Genomic DNA, 17,997 nt, shown 5'->3' with positions numbered 1-17,997 from the left:
ACTAAAAAAGGAAATATTCATACTTACTGATTTGATTTCTTACATCGTTTACTTTTTGTCCCAAAGATTTTGCTTCCGCAAACCTGATAAAAGCAATCAAGTTTAGAAATTTTACTAATGCATTGTACAACTAGTCAACATTTCTGTACTATTTTCAGTTGTGGTTTGCCTGCACATTAAGTTAAAGCTGAATCTATGGCAATGAATCACATTAGACTGACAAAGTGGCAAGTTACATTATATTTTGTATTGAAAATATATGTGTGTGTGCGCGCATGCGTGCATCCACAGTCGGTTACTGTTACCCGCTCTCTGTTAACAGAAATAAAAAGTTATCTTTTTCACTCTACATTCTCATATTGTTAAAATTATTCAGCATCCTCACTCACCAAATCAAGTGTTTTGATTGTCTGTGTATTTTGCTAATGTTATTTCTTTAAAACAAATATTCTGAGGAAGGAAGGAAGGAAGGAAGGAAGGAAGGAAGGAAGGAAGGAAGGAAGGAAGGAAGGAAGGAAATAATCAATCAAATATCCTAAGCCAGAGATAAGAAATAATAGCAATAATAGTTAGGCTTATATACCATCCCATAGTGCTTTATAGCACTCTCAGAGCAATTTACAATGTAGAAGCATTATTTGCATATTGGCCCAACAATCTGAGTCCTCATTTTACTGATCTCGGAAGGATGGAAGGCTGACTCAACCTTGAGCTTCATCAAGATTGAACTATGGACACTTTGCCTGCAATACTACACTTTAACCATTGCACTACCAGGGCTCTTAATATAAAGTATGTTGGACTTACTTAGAATAAGTAAGAGTAGTCCAAGTCCTACATTTTTTCAGCCCCTCCCTTTTTTAAAAGTAACAGTAATATTGTCTTTTCATAGAACAAACCAAAGAAACATTTTTAATTTTGCTAGCCACTCAAGTCACATATTGTTAAGTAATTAAAAAAACAAAGCGACAAACATCTGTGCTAAACCAACAGGTGCTAATCTCTTCATGGTCTAAAAAAAGTGGTATCTCTCAGACTGGGATGTGAGTGAATTCAGACTTTGCTGGTAAGAATGTCCTACATGACATCGCTTCTACTTCTACTAGTTACATTTGGTTTCTAGGTGCTTTCTAAATAACAATAATTCTGTATGTAAGAAAGCAACATGTCTTTGAAGATAAATCTGACTTATACAGTATTTGTGTGGACAGAGCTATATTGTTTTCTTGTCAATTATACAGAAGTGATCTACCATTGCCTTCTTCTGGAATGTGTTTTGATTTCCCGTCTAGCCTATAGCACTGGAATTTCCTGGTGGCCTAGCATGCAAACACTAACAAGATCTGATTCTTTTTTCATGATCAGCCATGATTTGCTACATTGCTACCACTGTTGTGACTAACTCTGCTTTTATAACCTCCCAAGTATCATGAAGCTTTAATTCTATTAATAAAGTTGTAATAATTAACGAGAGGAGATCCCATAGACAAAATCCTGAGGACAAATGGAATGCAGGGAAGTTGGGAACTTCTCAAAACCTAGATGCTGAAGGTATAAATGCACAGTATTCTGAGAAGGAAAAATGGGAGGGCACCAGGGAAACCCCCTCTCTATGATTAGCTTTTTTCAGTTTTAACTGAATTTAGAATCCAAAGTGTATATAGAAAATGGAGGATGGGAATAGTCACCAAAGAGTTATGGCCCTTGCTTAATGAGGGTAAGTAGGACCAGCAACTGCATCCCTAAGCAATGTGTTTGTAGGATATGATTTTAAAGTGCAATATCATGTGACTGTGGCAGTTTACCACAGCAGTTGTGACAGTCCCAGTTGTTGTTCTTAGAAGAATCCTGCATGATTGCAGAGTCCAATGGTCACGTGATCACTGCTTGCAATCTCTTGCCAGCTTCTCCAATGACTTTGCTTATCAAAAGCTGGCAGTGAAAGTTACAAATGGTGATCAGGTGATTCCAAGATGCCGCAACATTGTAATTGCAGCCCAGTTGCCAAGTCCCAGAATTGCAATCATGCGCCTGCAGGAACACAGAGACAGCTGCAATTACAAGGACCCATTTTCAGTCTTTATTCAACATTGTACTCTTTTCATTAGTTTGATCTTTATATTTAATTTTAATCCCATTTTTTCACTATGCTCATTGATTTTTATTACCAGACCTTGCAGATATTTTGCATTTTGGTTATTAGATAGTATTATCAGCATAGCACAAATTAACGATTTGTTTCTTCCTCCAATTTTAAAATCATGCTCATCTTCTTTCAATCCAGCTTCCCTTCATATTGAGCATGTAGGATGAGTAAATAAAGGAAGAATATATTTAGCAGATATTTCATACGACTTTAGTGCAACTTTAATAGTACCATTGAGTGAGAAGTTGTTGACCTATAATGTGTTAAAACATATTGTGATGATTGAGATTTGAAATTGCCTAAAACCTTTTGATGTGTTTATCAAAAGGTTTTAGGCAATTTCAGATCTCAATCATCACAATATGTTTTAACAAATTATAGTAGTTAACTGATGTGCTAGTTGTAATTTGCCTCATAGATGTAACCGGAATCTGCATACCCAAAGTATTTTCCGTTCCCTTTCCTTCAGGACATCCCCCCAATTTAAATCCTACCTTAGTCTAGCTAGCCACTCTATGTGTCTGATGAAGTGAGCTACAGCGCATGAAAGCTTATACCTAGTAATAATATTTTTTTAGTTGGAAAAGATGTTACAAGAGACCATATTTTACCCTCCACCCCAAGAGTTAAGAAGTAGGTAGATAAAATTTGGCTAATATGAATGTGTTTACATCTTCAAGAACAAAGTAGCTACATACATGAGTCTTGAGGGAGGGTGAGAATGTCATCTTGCAGCCCTTTTGGTGATCTTTAAAAAATCATGTAGGATGGGCTTAAAGCCAGGAGCTAGGGTAGTGTAAATGTTGTTCCTATCTTCACAAAATGGGAAAAAAGAAGATTCAGGTAACTAGAGACTCTTTTACTGCTACCCTGATTTACTACTAGGCAAAACATTGGCACAGATTTTAACCAGTCAGTTGGTGAGTATTTAGAAAAGAATGCATTGCTTGGCAGGAGTCAGCATGATTCAATCAAGAATAAATCATGCCAAACTAACCTGATCTTTTTTGATAGTGTGACCAGTTTAGTTGACCACAAAAATGTTGTGGACACAGCATATTTTGACTTTAGCAAAGCATTCAACAATGTTTCCCATTACATTCTTGGTAGAGAAGATTGCAAAATATGTGCTTAACTATTCTACAATTAGATGGGTAAGTGCGGGTTGAATCCAGTATTAACAGCTCTAAAGGTTTGATGAGATGTATCACAGGTCTCTATTTTAGGCTTTGTGCTATTTAACAAATGAATAACAGTTTATGAATTCTGCATGGAAACAGAGGAAACAGGAAACACCTTGAAGGACAGTATCAAAATTATGGGACAAATAAAAACTCCTATTATTTGGGTAAGAAAAATGAAGTATAAATATTGACAGTATAAGATGGGGGATCATATTTGGCAGCAGCATATGGAGTGGGACCAAAAAGAGATTAACCAAAATAACAGGTCTGGAAAGATAATTCTAGGAGGAAGGATTATAGGTACTGGTATATTCAACTTGGAGAAGAGATGACTGAGGGAAACACCACATCTATGTTCGAATAATTGAAGGGGTATCATGTAGAAAATGGGTCTAGAATTATTCTAGAAGATGGGACAAAAAATAATTGGACAAGAAATTCAGGGACAAATATCAAAATATTACTTGGGCCCTTGAGAAAATTTCCCAATAACAAGAGCTGTTTAACCATAGAACAAATTGTATCAGAGAGTACGGTGGACTCTTATTTTGCTGAATGTATTTAAATAGAAGCTTGGTAACAACTGTCAGCAATGCTATTATAGTGGATTCTTGCACTAGATAATCTCTGAAGTTTCTTTCAATCCTTACATTCTATGGTTCTATGTATCTACGTATAGAATATGTTTGTGAAAACTGTTTGTGGATTTCAGCTGGTTCAGAATCTAATGAATCATCTGCTGCAAAAAGCATATTACATAAATGCTTAGTTATACTGATAATCTATTCATTTTCAATCCCAATTCAGTTTTAAAAGGCTTGAACAGGTTGGAGTCATGCATCTTAGGAAACCTGTTGACAGTAAAACATGTCTGAATAACCTTGCATCTAAATTATTATGTGTTTTATGTAGGCAACCTTTGAAGATGGTTTGGAAGCTCTAGCTGGTACAGAATGCTACCACTAAATTACTGACCAGGATGCAATGCAAGAGTCATATTACACCTACTCTATGATTTGTACAGCCTGCCTATTTACTGCTAAACCTATTTGATGGTTTTGATGTTGATTTGGAAGATCCTATGTTGTTTGGGTTCAAAGATTGTGAAATTTCTTTCCCTGTATGTCATAACTGAGCCTCTGAGCTACTTGGAAGGGAATCTCTTTGTTGTTTGCTAATGGGCAATTCCAGGGAGATAGTTACTCAGCAGCTTCCAAAACAGGCTAGGCATTTTTATATCCAATTCCAGTTTTACCCAAACTGGTTATTTTATTTTGGTTTTGCAGATGACTTGTGCCTATGATTTTACAGTACTTGATCATTATTTTTATTTGTTACCAAGAAAACTACAAGGACCAGCATTTCACTCTGTGTGTGTTCCTTGGTTAACAACCATTCATTTTGTGAGCGTTTGAAGTTATGGCAGTGCTGAACAAAGGGATTTAAGACCAGTCCCCAAAGTTACGGTCGTTGTAGTGTCCCCAGTGCTGCATGGTAAGAATTTGTAGCACTTACCTGTACTTATGATTGCAGGAATGCTTCAACTCCCCCACCTGCCTATTTCATCCCTGCTGCCCTGGCCCATTACTGCTGTATTTTTGCTGCCATTGCAGTCTGGCTATTCATGAGGCAGCTGCTGGCCACTTGTTTTCTACCCCCGTCACACATGGCGGGTTTCTCACAAGACCTGGGGAAGTTGGCCTCATGTGGCCAGCAGCTGTCTCACGAAGGGGCAGGCTGGACATGCCTCATTGGCATTGGGAGCAAGAAGGCAGTGAAGGACATCTAGGATGGCAAGGTGCAAGCAGCAGGGCCTTTGGAGTACAAGAAGTTGAGTACAGCTGTGGTTGAGACTGGATTGAAGCAGCTGTGGCTTCCTGGGTGGCTGCAGCTTTACACCATGCTGTGATGCTGAGGCAGGTTGAGCAGCTGGCCCATGGCAGGTGGGGCAGCTATGGCTTTGTGCTGTGGCACAAGAGCTTCTTGCAATCCCAGACCCACAGCATGCCAAGAAGCCCCTGAGCCACAGCACAGCTAGTAGCCCCAGAGCAGTGCAGTTCTGGGGCTACTTGCCACTTCCTTAAGGCAGGGGCCATGGTAGCCAAAAGGAAGAATGGGGGGGAGGGGAGGGGGAATAGGCTGTTGGGAAAAGTTGAATGGGAGACAGTCCTCTATTTTGGAAAAAATGAAGCTTGGGACTGGGAGGGAAATGTCTCACGGTATTATATGGTAAATTGTTTTCAGTTTTATTGTTTGTTTCCTCTATAGCAAAATAAAATTTGCAGCAAACTAAATTGTAATGACTGGGATGAAGATGCTAAACTTCACTGCCAGGATTTTGGAGTTATGGTGCTTTAAATTTTCATCCTTTAAAGGTCTCTACAACTTTGTTTATAACATGAACAAGATGAAATTACATTTGAATAACCAAGTGAACTAATTGCATGGATTGCAAATTATATACATGAAGTTTCCAACACCCACTTTTTTTGACTTTGAACAAGTACAAATTATTATATTTTGCTCTTTCTGGAGTTAAAAACTGTGCCATCAATTTCTAGTATTTTTTGTTCTAAATTTCACTGACATGATCTTGTTGCATATTGCTCACCCTTGATCTAGAGACATTTGTACAGGTAGCAGATATGTGAAGATAGCTATCAACAATATTTACAGGTTATAATATGTATTAAAATTGAACAGTGTGGTAGCCTAGTGTAAAGACTCTCGTCTCCCACTCGGAAGGTTGGGAGTTCAATCCTAAATATCAGCAAAAGTTTCTCGCCTAGGGCTCAAAGAAAAAAATATCTGCTGCAAACTCCACGTGGTGTCAGGAAGGGCATCTGGCCAGTAAATGCTCAGTTCCATCCAATTGCCCCAACTCTACCCCAAATTAAGGGATTACAGGATCATAAAAAGGGAGTTAATACATATTAAAAAATTTTACCCTGAACACACTTTTCCAAAATGTTTTTTACTTAAAATATTTTTTAAAACCATAATAAAAAGTATTTACCAAGAGTTATAACCAAATAACCCCTATTAGACAAACTGTCTCCAGCAAATGGACCTGACTAAAGCATAAGTAACAATGTTCCACAATGTCCTTATTCAGCTCTTCAACTCTTCTTCAGAGCTGAATAAGCTTCTTGGATGAGAAGCAAAATGTCTTCAAAGAAAAACCAGAAAGTCCAGTTACCTCTTGGGGAAAAAAAAGCACCTTTGGGATTGAGATTTTAATTTAGGAAAAACATATATCATGCTTGTTCTTTTATAAATAATAGAAAGAAACCTGAAGGATAAAAAGAAAAAGAAATCTTAATTCTAATATTCAAGAATATCTTTAGGATGAACTCATACTGTTATGATATTTGTGGCTAGGACAAGTTCCTTGTCATGAATTTTTTATGGTTACTCATATATGTACAATCAGCCTTATTATCAATGACATGATTAAATTATTATCTGGGCAAGAATTTGTCTATGATGAAGAATTGGAAAAAGCTATTATGTTCCATTTTGTCTAACAAAAGTGGACATGGAACAAAGTAAAAAAAACAACAACAAACCCAGTCAGCTTCATAAGAGGCATACTTTAGGTAACTATGTTCTTTCAATTATTGACTTTTTTTTCTTTCACTTTTTTAGCACCTAGTATTTTAAGTCATTTTTACTTTTACACATGCTAACTTATTCTAAGCACTTAGTACAATTTGGATACCTGGCCCCTCCCTGGTCAGTTTTTCTACTTCTAATACAAGCATTACTTTGGGCAGCTTTCTCCTAACTCCATGTCCCCCTTTCTGCAGGTTTTGATTGACATGGGCACACATCCCTGCATAGTAGAAAAGTTCACCTATACTACGGTAGCTAGTCACAAGGTTTCTAGATAAAAGGAGCTATTCCTTGCAGCAATGCACCAACTCCTTTGTTTTCTTCTCTCCAACTCTCTTCATTTGTCAAGGCTTATCAGTCTTATTTTGTTTCTCTGGAGTCCTTAGTGGTGGGTATTGTGATTCAGTTTTTTCAGTGCAGAGCTTTGCTATAGATGGGTAAACCTTGCACTCTGAGCTACAGATTTACCATAAATTAGCATTTAATGAAGAAATGAAAGGTTTTATATATCTGCCCTTTGGCTGCTAGCTTCTGATAAAGTAAATAGAAGGAGCAAGAGTTATTTATTCCTACTGTTAAAAACAGCAGAAAGAAAATGGAATAGTCATGAATGATGAAATACTGCAAAATGGTCCCATTACATATTTTCAACGGCAAATTCTAAAAGCATTTTCTGTTTGGTTTATAGGACTAATCAAAAATTATGTTCTGGCAGCCAGTGGTTTGTGAGTGCATTAAGTTTCCACCACTGGTGTCTAGTAAATCTTAGCTGGCCACCCCAGAGCTGCAGATTCACTACAATTCCTCAAAGGATATAAGGACTCTCATCCTGTTCAATCATGATTTGGCAGCCTCTTCCTATCCTAATAATTATTCAATCATTTCTGTTGAATATTTGTACATACTTTGTGCACTGCTAAAATTGGCTCAAGATATTAAAGTTTAAGCCACAAAAATCTATTAGCTAATTTAATAGTTAACAGGCAAACATGTTTCCCTCACTCAGTAAACATTATTGAGAATAAATACCTAATTTGACTCAGGAATGAATGATAAATGTTGGCACCTTTTATAATATATTTACTTGTGGTGCACTGTGATCTGGATCCTATAAACTATTCGGGAAAGTTTGCAGATTGATGAAATTTATGTCAGAAACTTGGGTTGGATCCCTTTTTGATCCTTTTCAATCCCATGATTTTATGGTTAAAAATACTGACAAGTTGGAAACAATTTAGAAATGGATGTGAAGGAAAAATAAGGTGCCTGAGAAAGTAATGCTAGTGTGGTTGCATGGAGAGGATGGTGCCACCCTACCACAGAAAACTTAAGAAAAATCTATAAAAAGCAGTTCTCTGGACATCTTTAAGTAGTGAAAAGCATGAATTACACCACTGGTTTATGGAAAAATGAATGCAACCATTTCAACTAGGGATATGGGAAAAGCCAAAAAATAAAAATCATACAGTAAAGAAAAAGTAATTTTGAATCAAAACTCCAGCACAAAATAAAACAGATTACCACATATATATTATTTGCATAACAAAGAGTTACATTTAGGAGAGTTTTGTTAAATTTGAAATGTGTTGTATATATAATGTTACCTAGCAATTTGAATAGTGGCTTGGTCACTGAGTTTTTGTATAAGTGGTGGTTCAGCAGTTACATTCCAAATTACAGAGTAGATCTGAAAAGAGTTTGTTTTAAACAAGTGTGATTTATCTAAAGTTCCCAATGTCATTTGCTAATGGGTTTTCACATACAATAAAGCATTCCTTGTGCTCTTGTATCATAACATTGCAGCAGTTATCATGAATACAGCAAAATAATGCTATCCTATGCATGTTTACCCAGTAAACATCCTAATTTGATTTATTTATTTATTTATTTATTTATATTTAAATTTATATACCGCCCTTCTCCCGAAGGACTCAGGGCGGTGAACAGCCAAAAGTAAAAAACATAGAATACAAAGTTTAAAAACAATTTTAAAATATATTAAACAATTTGGCCCAACAATTAAAATACCCCATTTAAAATTCAAATTAAAATTAAACAATTGGAGAGATAGGCCAGCCCGGCTTGTTGAAATAAAAAAGTTTTGAGGGCCCGGCGGAAAGTACGTAAATCCGGAATCGTCCATATCTCTGGGGGGAGCTCGTTCCAGAGGGCAGGTGCTCCCACAGAGAAAGCTCTCCCCCTGGGGGCCGCCAGTTGATATTGTTTGGCCGATGGCACGCCAAGGAGCCCCTCTCTGTGGGAGCGTACTGGCCGGTGGGAGGCTCTCGGTGGCAGAAGGCGGTCTCGTAAATATCCAGGTCCTAAGCCATGGAGCGCTCTAAAGGTGGTCACCAACACCTTGAATCGCACCCGGAGGACCACTGGGAGCCACTGCAGCTCACGCAGGAGAGGTGTTACATGGGAGTGCCATGACACTCCCATAATCACCCACACGGCCGCATTCTGGACCAGTTGGAGCCTCCGGGTGCTCTTCAAGGGGAGCCCCATGTAGAGAGCATTACAGTAGTCCAGGCGGGAGGTGACGAGGGCATGAGTGACCGTGCGCAAGGAGTCCCGATCCAGAAAGGAACGCAACTGGCGAATCAGGCGGACATGATAGAAATCCCCCCTGGCCACGGCCATCACATGTTCTTCTAAGGACAGCCGTGCATCCAGGAGGACACCCAAGTTGCGAGCCCTCTCCGTGGGGGCCAACGACTCGCCCCCAATAGTCAGAGATGGCACCAACTGACTATATCAGGGCGCCGGGAGCCACAGCCACTCAGTCTTGGATGGGTTGCGCTTGAGCCTGTTTCTCCCCATCCAGATCCGCACGGCCTCCAGACACCGGGACATCACGTCAAGGGCATCATTGGGGTGGTCCGGGGTGGAGATGTACTGCTGAGTACATGGAACTTCAGCGTACTGATGGAACTTCACCCCGAATCCATGGATGATCTCACCCAGCGGCTTCACATAAATGTTGAACAGAAGGGGCGAGAGGACCAACCCCTGTGGCACCCCACATACAAGGCACCTCGGGGTCGACCTCTGGCCCCCCATCAACACAAACTGCGACCGGTCAGAGAGGAAGGAAGAGAACCACCGTTACATGGTGCCCCCCACCTCTAACCCCTCCAACTGCCGCAGCATGATATCATGGTCGATGGTATCAAAAGCCGCTGAGAGATCTAATAGGACCAGGACCGAGGAGCAACCCCTGTCCCGAGCCCTCCAGAGATCATCGACCAATGTGATCAATGCCATTTCCGTGCTGTACCTAGGTCTGAAGCCTGACTGGAATGGATCGAGATAGACCGCTTCATCCAGGTACCGGGGGAACTGTCGCACCACCACACTTTCAACAACCTTCGCCACAAAGCAGAGGTTGGAGACTGAACGGTAATTTACTAAAACAGCCGGGTCCAAGGAGGGCTTCTTGAGGAGGGGCTTCACCACCGCCTCTTTCAAGGCGGCGGGCAAGTATTGTGATTATTTATTTATTTATTTATTTATTTCATGTATTTATATGCCTCCCTTCTCCAGAAGGACTCAGGGTGGCGAACACAAGTTAAAAACTTGTACAACAAAATTCCATTTTAAACCAAATTAACTAATAAATAATAAATAATAAAACCCAGAATCAGAGTCAGCCTATTATCCCATGTGGATGCTAGGATTCAGGCCAAAAGTCAAATTTAAATCCTTGCTTTTATTTTATACTGGATTCATTCAAATGAATATCTATTCTGCAAAATTTAGAAAGATTACACAGTATTAAAAAATAGTGAAGTGAAATGTGTATTACACAGGGAAAACTGTTTTCTGCTAAGATTAAAATGATATTATTTAGCTGTCCATCTAGAGTACCTAAATATTTAGTTTCTCTAAGTTAGGATATCTGCAAGCAGTAATGGATGGAAACTAATCAAGGGAAGAACCAATCTAAAACTAAGGAGAAATTTCCTGACAATTAGAATAATTAAACAGTGGAACAAGTTGCCTCTAGAAGTTGTGGGTGCTCCAAAACTGGAATTTTTAAAGAAGAGATTAGACAACCATGTCTGAAATGGTATAGGGTTTCCTGCTTGAGTAGGAGGTAATAATAATAAAATATTAATAACAAGTAATAATATCGGAAGAACAAATAGGACAGAAAGCTAAAGCATTTCTATTTAAAATTTAACTAAAAGTACAATTGCACAGCATTTATCACTTTAGCTAAAGATAATGACTGATCATTTGTATAATAATTCTTAAGAAGAAAGGTTGGAAGATGGCAGCAAAATAAATAATACAATAATAGAAGGCATAACCAGGAAGAGAAAAATAAAAAACAGATGGCACAAGACAGCTAAAGGAATCTAAAGTTTGAGATGACTATGAAAGACATTTTTTTAAATGCCTCAATTTATCTCCAGAATCCTAATATTTCTCCTTGCATTCAGTGAATTTAGAAGTTCTGCCACGTTTGGTAGGCCTAGCACATGTGGAAAATTTGTCAGGCAATCTCGCTGGAGTGTGATTAAACTTCCTTAAAGGCTATCAACTGAATGTTTTTAATATATTCTAGGTTAAGCTCCCTGAAGCATTTTAATTATTGTACTATTATTAAAATATTTTTATTTATCAAGGAGAATTGGAAAACTGGAGAAAAACAAGTTGATCATAATTGCTTTATTGTCCTTTAACTGGAATTCTACATTTACTGTTCCTTTCTCCAAAACCCTAAAAGATTTTGCAGAGCTTCAAGATGAATGACTTGAATTTCATTTCACTTCACTAATAGCAGAACATGCTCCAAGCCCTATTTCCGATTACCCTATCATGGAAATTCCCTAAGACATCACTCTGAAGTTTCTGCTATATCAAATTTCCCATACACATAACATTTAAATATTTATACAGTTTTAAGTATTCCCAGTTTTGCTACATAACTGATTGCAGCTGAATGTTATATTGTATGATCTTAGGTTATAAAGAAATTAATAACCATAGATAGATTTGTGAGTAGCATATTCTCATTTTTTAAATTGTATAGCATATTTTTCTTTTATTCATATTTTTCCACAATTACATTAACCAACTGGAAAATAAATTCTTCAACATATCCACATTTATGGCATAAGTTTTTATTTGTAAATTGAGACATAAAATGTGTATCTACTTTTACTTATAAAAAGTGATAAAATATGTTTTTACATTTATTTCTACACGTTTTATGCATTCAAAACTAATTATATGAAGATATTTTCCAGGATTCTTTTTATTATAGATATTTGGTATTCTGGTGTCTCTGCTTATCAGATCAATTTGCAAGATCTTCTAGAATTGAATAGAACTAAAGATCCTACACTGCTACTCTGTCACTTAATTCACCAATTTGTGGAATGTTTTCCACAGAGATGTAGTTTACAGTAATCCCTATCCTAAACAATGTTCCTTAGATGTATACATTTCTTGCCTTTTAGTATAGTCTGTGCAGTTAGTATACTTATTTGCTTAAACCATCTACATATTATAATTAATTTCTCTCTCCCGGCCAGAGGTATCTATTTTTGCCTACAAAATCTTTGAGTTTTATGGTTGAGTGTAAATCTTACCTTTGTTTAAGGAGTTGTTTATTGTCTTCAATAGTTATGCTATCTACATAATCTCGTTTGAAAATTTCAAAGGCTTCTTGGCGTCCAAGTGACATTTCTTTTCCCACTCCTGTTCAAGGAATACATCAGAATGGGTTGATTTGTAGAAATAATATTTAAAAGTAAAAATAGTTCAAGTGGAGTTCAACTCTTAGTAATAAACAGACTACTTGGCAGAAATGGTTTGCCAATGCATTCTTCTGGGAGATTTTTGTCTTCCCTTTTTGAAAACTACTTTAGAATTCTCGGGTGATTCCCCTATCCATGTTCAAACCAATATACTGTACCGATAAGTTCAAAGTGATGCTTGTGAGCAGAGAGGATCACTTATGAAACATTTATTTCTGAATTGTTAAAGCAATTACCTATTTTTCCAGATTTTCATAGCCACTTTCACAGATGCTCCCATCTCTCTCTGCATATGTGCAAATTCACAGCTGCTTTATTTTATTTTATTTTATTTTTCTGATGAAGCAAACTGGCTGTGCAAAGACAGACATGCAGGGACAGTCAGGAAAAACATTCTGGAAAAGTTATGGCTGCTTCACTTGGCTCCATATATACAGAAGCACCTCTTTCAGAAGTTACATAGTCCTACTAATCTGGGCCAAGAACTTTTAGCTTCCAAGATCAGTCAAGATAAGCTAAGGGTTCCTCAAGATTAATTAGAATTTCTGAGAAAATATACAAATTGGACTATGTGAAAAAATTCTATGGAAATGAAAATCTTACTAATTTACTTATACTGTTGGCCAATTTTTTCCCCTCCCAAACCACTCTGGGTCCTGTCTGTCTTTTTTGGAATCAGCACAGCAACCACTTTCATACTAAATTAATCAGTTTCTGTAGTCTATGGAAACCTAAATGTCATTTATAGATTCAATGGTATATCTAAAATGACAGAATCACGTTTATTTCATGTCATCTGAAGATTCATGAGTCCAAATATTTTGCATGTTTCTTCTTAAACAGCTATTAATGTCTCCATAATTAGAATCTGAGGGTCAAAACTCAAAGCAATTTGTCTTTTCCAAAATTACAGATATTTTCAGGAAACATTATTTTCCCTAACATTTTTCTTTGATTTACTATTTTGGTTCCACTATCATACTATAAAATATGATCATTGGTAACAAATGAAGAAACAAGGGTAGTTACCTCAGCTCCAAGTTCCCATTAGTTTATATGGTTAGGATACTGGAGCTCTGTCAACTTTCATTCAGTTGGGAACAAACCCATTTTGAAGAATTTGAACTCAATAGTTGGAGGGGGACTATTTGTTCTGAACTTGAAACAAAACATGTTTTCTGTTTTCATACAAATCCCTATTAAATATGCATTTTGCAAGATCCCTGCAGAAACCATTACTTAATTGAGCCAACAAAGAGACAAAAGCAATGGGCTTATTCAACACTTTCGTGAATAATATAGCAAAAGCAAAAATAAGTTATTTTAGATATTGGTTTGAGGCTTATATGCACTGTACACACTTTTACAGTTGATAACCTGGCTGAAAAACAAAACATATCTCACACAAAATACATATGAACAGCATTAAATGATAAAGTATGATGTCTATTCCATACCAAGAACTGATACAAAATGATGGTAATTTTTGTTCTAATTAGCTTATCCAGATTTCAGAGTGTTGAAAATTTGCATGCCAGTTTTATTAATGATTTGTGGAAAATTCATCTTTTGTCCTCCTAAATCTCTGTGAAATCAAGTGAATTGCATTATTATAAAAACTTTTTTTAGTCAGAATAGAATGTTTCCTCACTGTTCTTTATGCAGAAAAAGAATTGTTGGGAAGAGGTCCTTAGACATCAATGCATCTTAAATACATTCTTTTCCTTCGAATATTAAGATTTCAGATGGTATCAGACTAGTATTAAAATTTCAGATGGGATCAACTGTAAACTCTTCAAGCTATAGTAGTAATAAATAATTAGTAATATTGTAAAGATGGAAGGAATCTAGAGTAGGAATAAATTATTGCTACTACTAAAAACTCTGAAGGAATCTAATGAAGCTCTTGGTGTTTGTATATAATGAAAAAATTCTCACCTTATGACTAGTATGTGTGTGTATCTTGTGTCCTGTATTACCATGTGCATTTCTGTGTGTGTGTGTGCGCACGCATGAGTGTGGGCATTCTTATATATGCATGCATGGATAAGCATTCTATATAAACAGCTAAATAAAATTTGTATGAAAAATTTTGTTATATAATAATTCGACTTTCTGTAAGAGTTTTTCTGGTGTTGTCTTCTCCATTTGCTGAGAAAAGGAAATGGTAAAGTTTCAGAGATAGATAGAACTAAACCAAACAAAATACAGATTTAAAAAGGAAAGGATCCATATTAATCCCACCTCTCTTGAAGGTTTCAGAAAACTTTATCATAAGGACATATACAAAGATCTCGTTACCTACATTAGGCACAGTTTTGAATCTATCACAAATCTTCAAAGAGAAAGGGGATTCAATGTATTGCATCTTTGGCACTGTACTGTAACTTCTGCCATTATCTATCTATATACTATTAAAACTCTCGTATCTGTAATTTTAACTGGGTGAAGTGGTGCATCATAGAGTAAAACCTTTTGAACCAAAATAGTTCACAGCGGCTAATTTACAGAATGCATCCAAAATCCCTGCATCTGTGGAATTGAAATTGGAGAATTGTATAAAAGTTTTTATGACATAAAATTGTCATAAAACATGTATAACATGATGCAAAATATCATAAATCATTTCCTATGATCCACTCCTGATGTCTGACTGTGCTGCCCTGTTTTCCCCAAAATAAGACATCCCCTGATAATAAGCCCAATCAGGCTTTTGAGCGCATGGTAATAAGGCCAAGCGCTTATTTCAAGGTTCAAAAAAATATAAGACAGGGTCTTATTTTCAGGGAAACATGGTATACAGTTAAACTTGGACTACTTTCAAGGCAGATGGAGCTCTGAATGTGACCCTAATTTTTAAGAACTTTTCAAGTGAAGGCAGTGTATTAGAAGTGCTGCCATTGTTGAAGGCATTAAGGTAATCTGGTAAAGAAATATCTCTGAAATGATGGACAAGGGGTCCTGGGTTGTCTAGTTCTCTTCACATGTGATCATAATTTCACATATGATCATAATTTTAGAGGTAAGAAATAAGGATCTTCTAAGATAAGGTGGCCAGCAACATTGCAGTCAAAATAACAGAAGAGGAAAATCTATTTATTATAGCAACTGAATTACAGAAATAAAACCCTATCTTTGACTTGCAGCATAATCAGAGTAAACAAGAATAAGAATAGGCTGTCTTGGCCAATTTTAGAATCTCAAGCAATGACTTCATGCATATGGACACAGACTTTAAAAGCCCCCAAATTAGTAGGTACAAAGAGGAAAGCTGGGCTGGATTAAAGCATGTCACAGTTGGCAGAAACTAGTAGGAATAGATAGAAGCAAATCTGAAGTCAAAGCCACAAGAACTTCATGAGCCCCACCCAGTATTGCTACCACATCCAAACCAAAAAAAAAAAAAAAAAGTTTATATTGTATCAGAAATACCTCTCTCTCTCTCTCTCTCTCCGTCCCTCCCTCTCTCTCTCCCACCCTCTCCCCCTCCCCCCTCTCTCCCTCTCTCCCTCACACACATACACAAAGGAGGGAGATAGGGGGAGATTTCTGATACAATATAAACATTTTTTCCAATAATACTTACAATACCCCCCTCCCCTTTATTCATTTTTTTTGTATTTCTTCCTTTTTGCTGTTTCTGTTGGAAGGCATGAGGGGTGTGTGTACTGTGTGTTTGTATACTTGTGTTATGTGTGTGAGAATGGTTTCTGCCTGTGAGATAGAATGACTGGTATATTCGGATGGGGAAAAGAATATCCATACAAATTAAATACTTTCTCTTCAAGGCAATTAATTTTAACAATAAAATATTAATTCAGTAAAAAATTATCCTAGCCTGCTCATTTTTGGAGCGTGGATTCTGATGCAAAGATTCCCTTTCAATATAATTAATTAGAGGTCACTATTTGCACGTCTAATGCACTACTAATGTCTTTGTTTTGAGACAAAACTTGGTATTGCATGGAACATCCACATCAAATTTCAGCCATATATTGAAGGAGGTTTGTATTTTTATTGAATCTACAATTAAATAATCAATAAGCTAACACAGTTAATAAAACTTGTCTATCAACAACAGTGAGGTTTCCCTCAAACCTTTACTCATCCACAAAACTGGTTCTAGATTCATAACATTTGGTGTGTCAGAAGCTGCTGGAAGTTGAGAGTTTAGAAATTCTCCTGAATGAGAATTATAAACCCTTTATTTTTGCCATTTATGTGTACAATTAGTATTATGAAACACACTGTGTTTATTGTCCATAAAAGCCAGTTGAAAAAATTCTTTGAATGAATCTTTGAACTGTATTTTAATATAGCAAAATTAAATAGTGAGGACAATTAATCAGTGGAACAACTTGCCACCAGAAGTTGTGAATGCTCCAACACTGGAAGTTTTTAAGATGATGTTGGATAACCATTTGTCTGAAGTGGTGTAGGGTTTCCTGCCTAAGCAGGGGGTTGGACTAGAAGATCTTCAAGGTCCCTTCCAACTCTTATTCTATTCTATTCTAAATAACATATAATACTTTTACTGTAGGTCATATAATGGCTTCCCCAAACAAGCATTTACAACTCAACTTAATATTAAAAGGCTTTAAAAAATAAGTTCAGCCATAATGTCATAACTTGTACTTTTGGTATATTTTATTATTCCATAATTACTTCATTTGAGCCAAGCTGTATGATAGTCAACTTGTAGCAACTTGTCATGTCAGTTGTACAACTGAATTGATATGTCATTATTTAAAAACAAGGGTCAATAAATATGACTTTGGTGATTGGTAGATGTTTAAAAATATGGAAATTATTAGTGTGATTGTTGGATGTTAGATAATACAGAAAACTGGTGTCTTTAGTTTTTCCAAAATGTATTACCAGTAGTTTATGTAGGTATTTCATGAGAAATAAATGTCATTAAGTAAATCAAATCATACCAGTAAAAAACAACATAAATATTTCTCACTAATTTTTCAATATTACTGTAGAAAAACAATTGTTTTTTAAATAGCCAAGCTAGATGAAACATAAAACATTCTATGAGGTTCCATGAATCTTTTTAACTTTCTATTCTCTTTAAACTCATCTGGTCATTACAGAAAACTCTAAAAGAATGTTGCAGTTGAAGCAGATTACAGCAATTAATTAAAAAGTTAAAATGCTTCAGATTCCCTAAAGTCTTAGGGGAGATTAAGGTCTCCTCTAAACTGGCAGTTTTAATCTAATTTAGAAACCTTCATGCTCACAAAACTGATTTTCACGAATGAGTCTGGAAATGTCA

General features: G+C 36.5%; 1 protein-coding gene across 1 annotated transcript in view; it reads right to left on the bottom strand.

Moving 5' to 3' along the window:
- The window catches only part of KIF6 (kinesin family member 6), a 123,459-nt gene that overhangs the window by 51,012 nt on the left and 54,450 nt on the right, over window positions 1-17,997 (bottom strand). Inside the window, exons 14-15 of the mRNA XM_070931225.1 lie at window positions 12,549-12,657; window positions 28-83 (exon numbers count right to left, since the gene is read on the bottom strand). Coding sequence (XP_070787326.1) covers window positions 28-83; window positions 12,549-12,657 — 165 coding nt within the window. The remainder of the gene's footprint in view (window positions 1-27; window positions 84-12,548; window positions 12,658-17,997) is intronic.

Source organism: Pituophis catenifer, unplaced genomic scaffold (genome assembly GCF_029215685.1).
Source record: "Pituophis catenifer annectens isolate HBS135680 unplaced genomic scaffold, rPitCat1.0.hap2 SCAF_1, whole genome shotgun sequence".
NCBI lineage: Eukaryota > Metazoa > Chordata > Lepidosauria > Squamata > Colubridae > Pituophis > Pituophis catenifer.
Note: the sequence above shows the minus strand (reverse complement) of the source record. Positions and strands in the feature narration are given on the sequence as shown.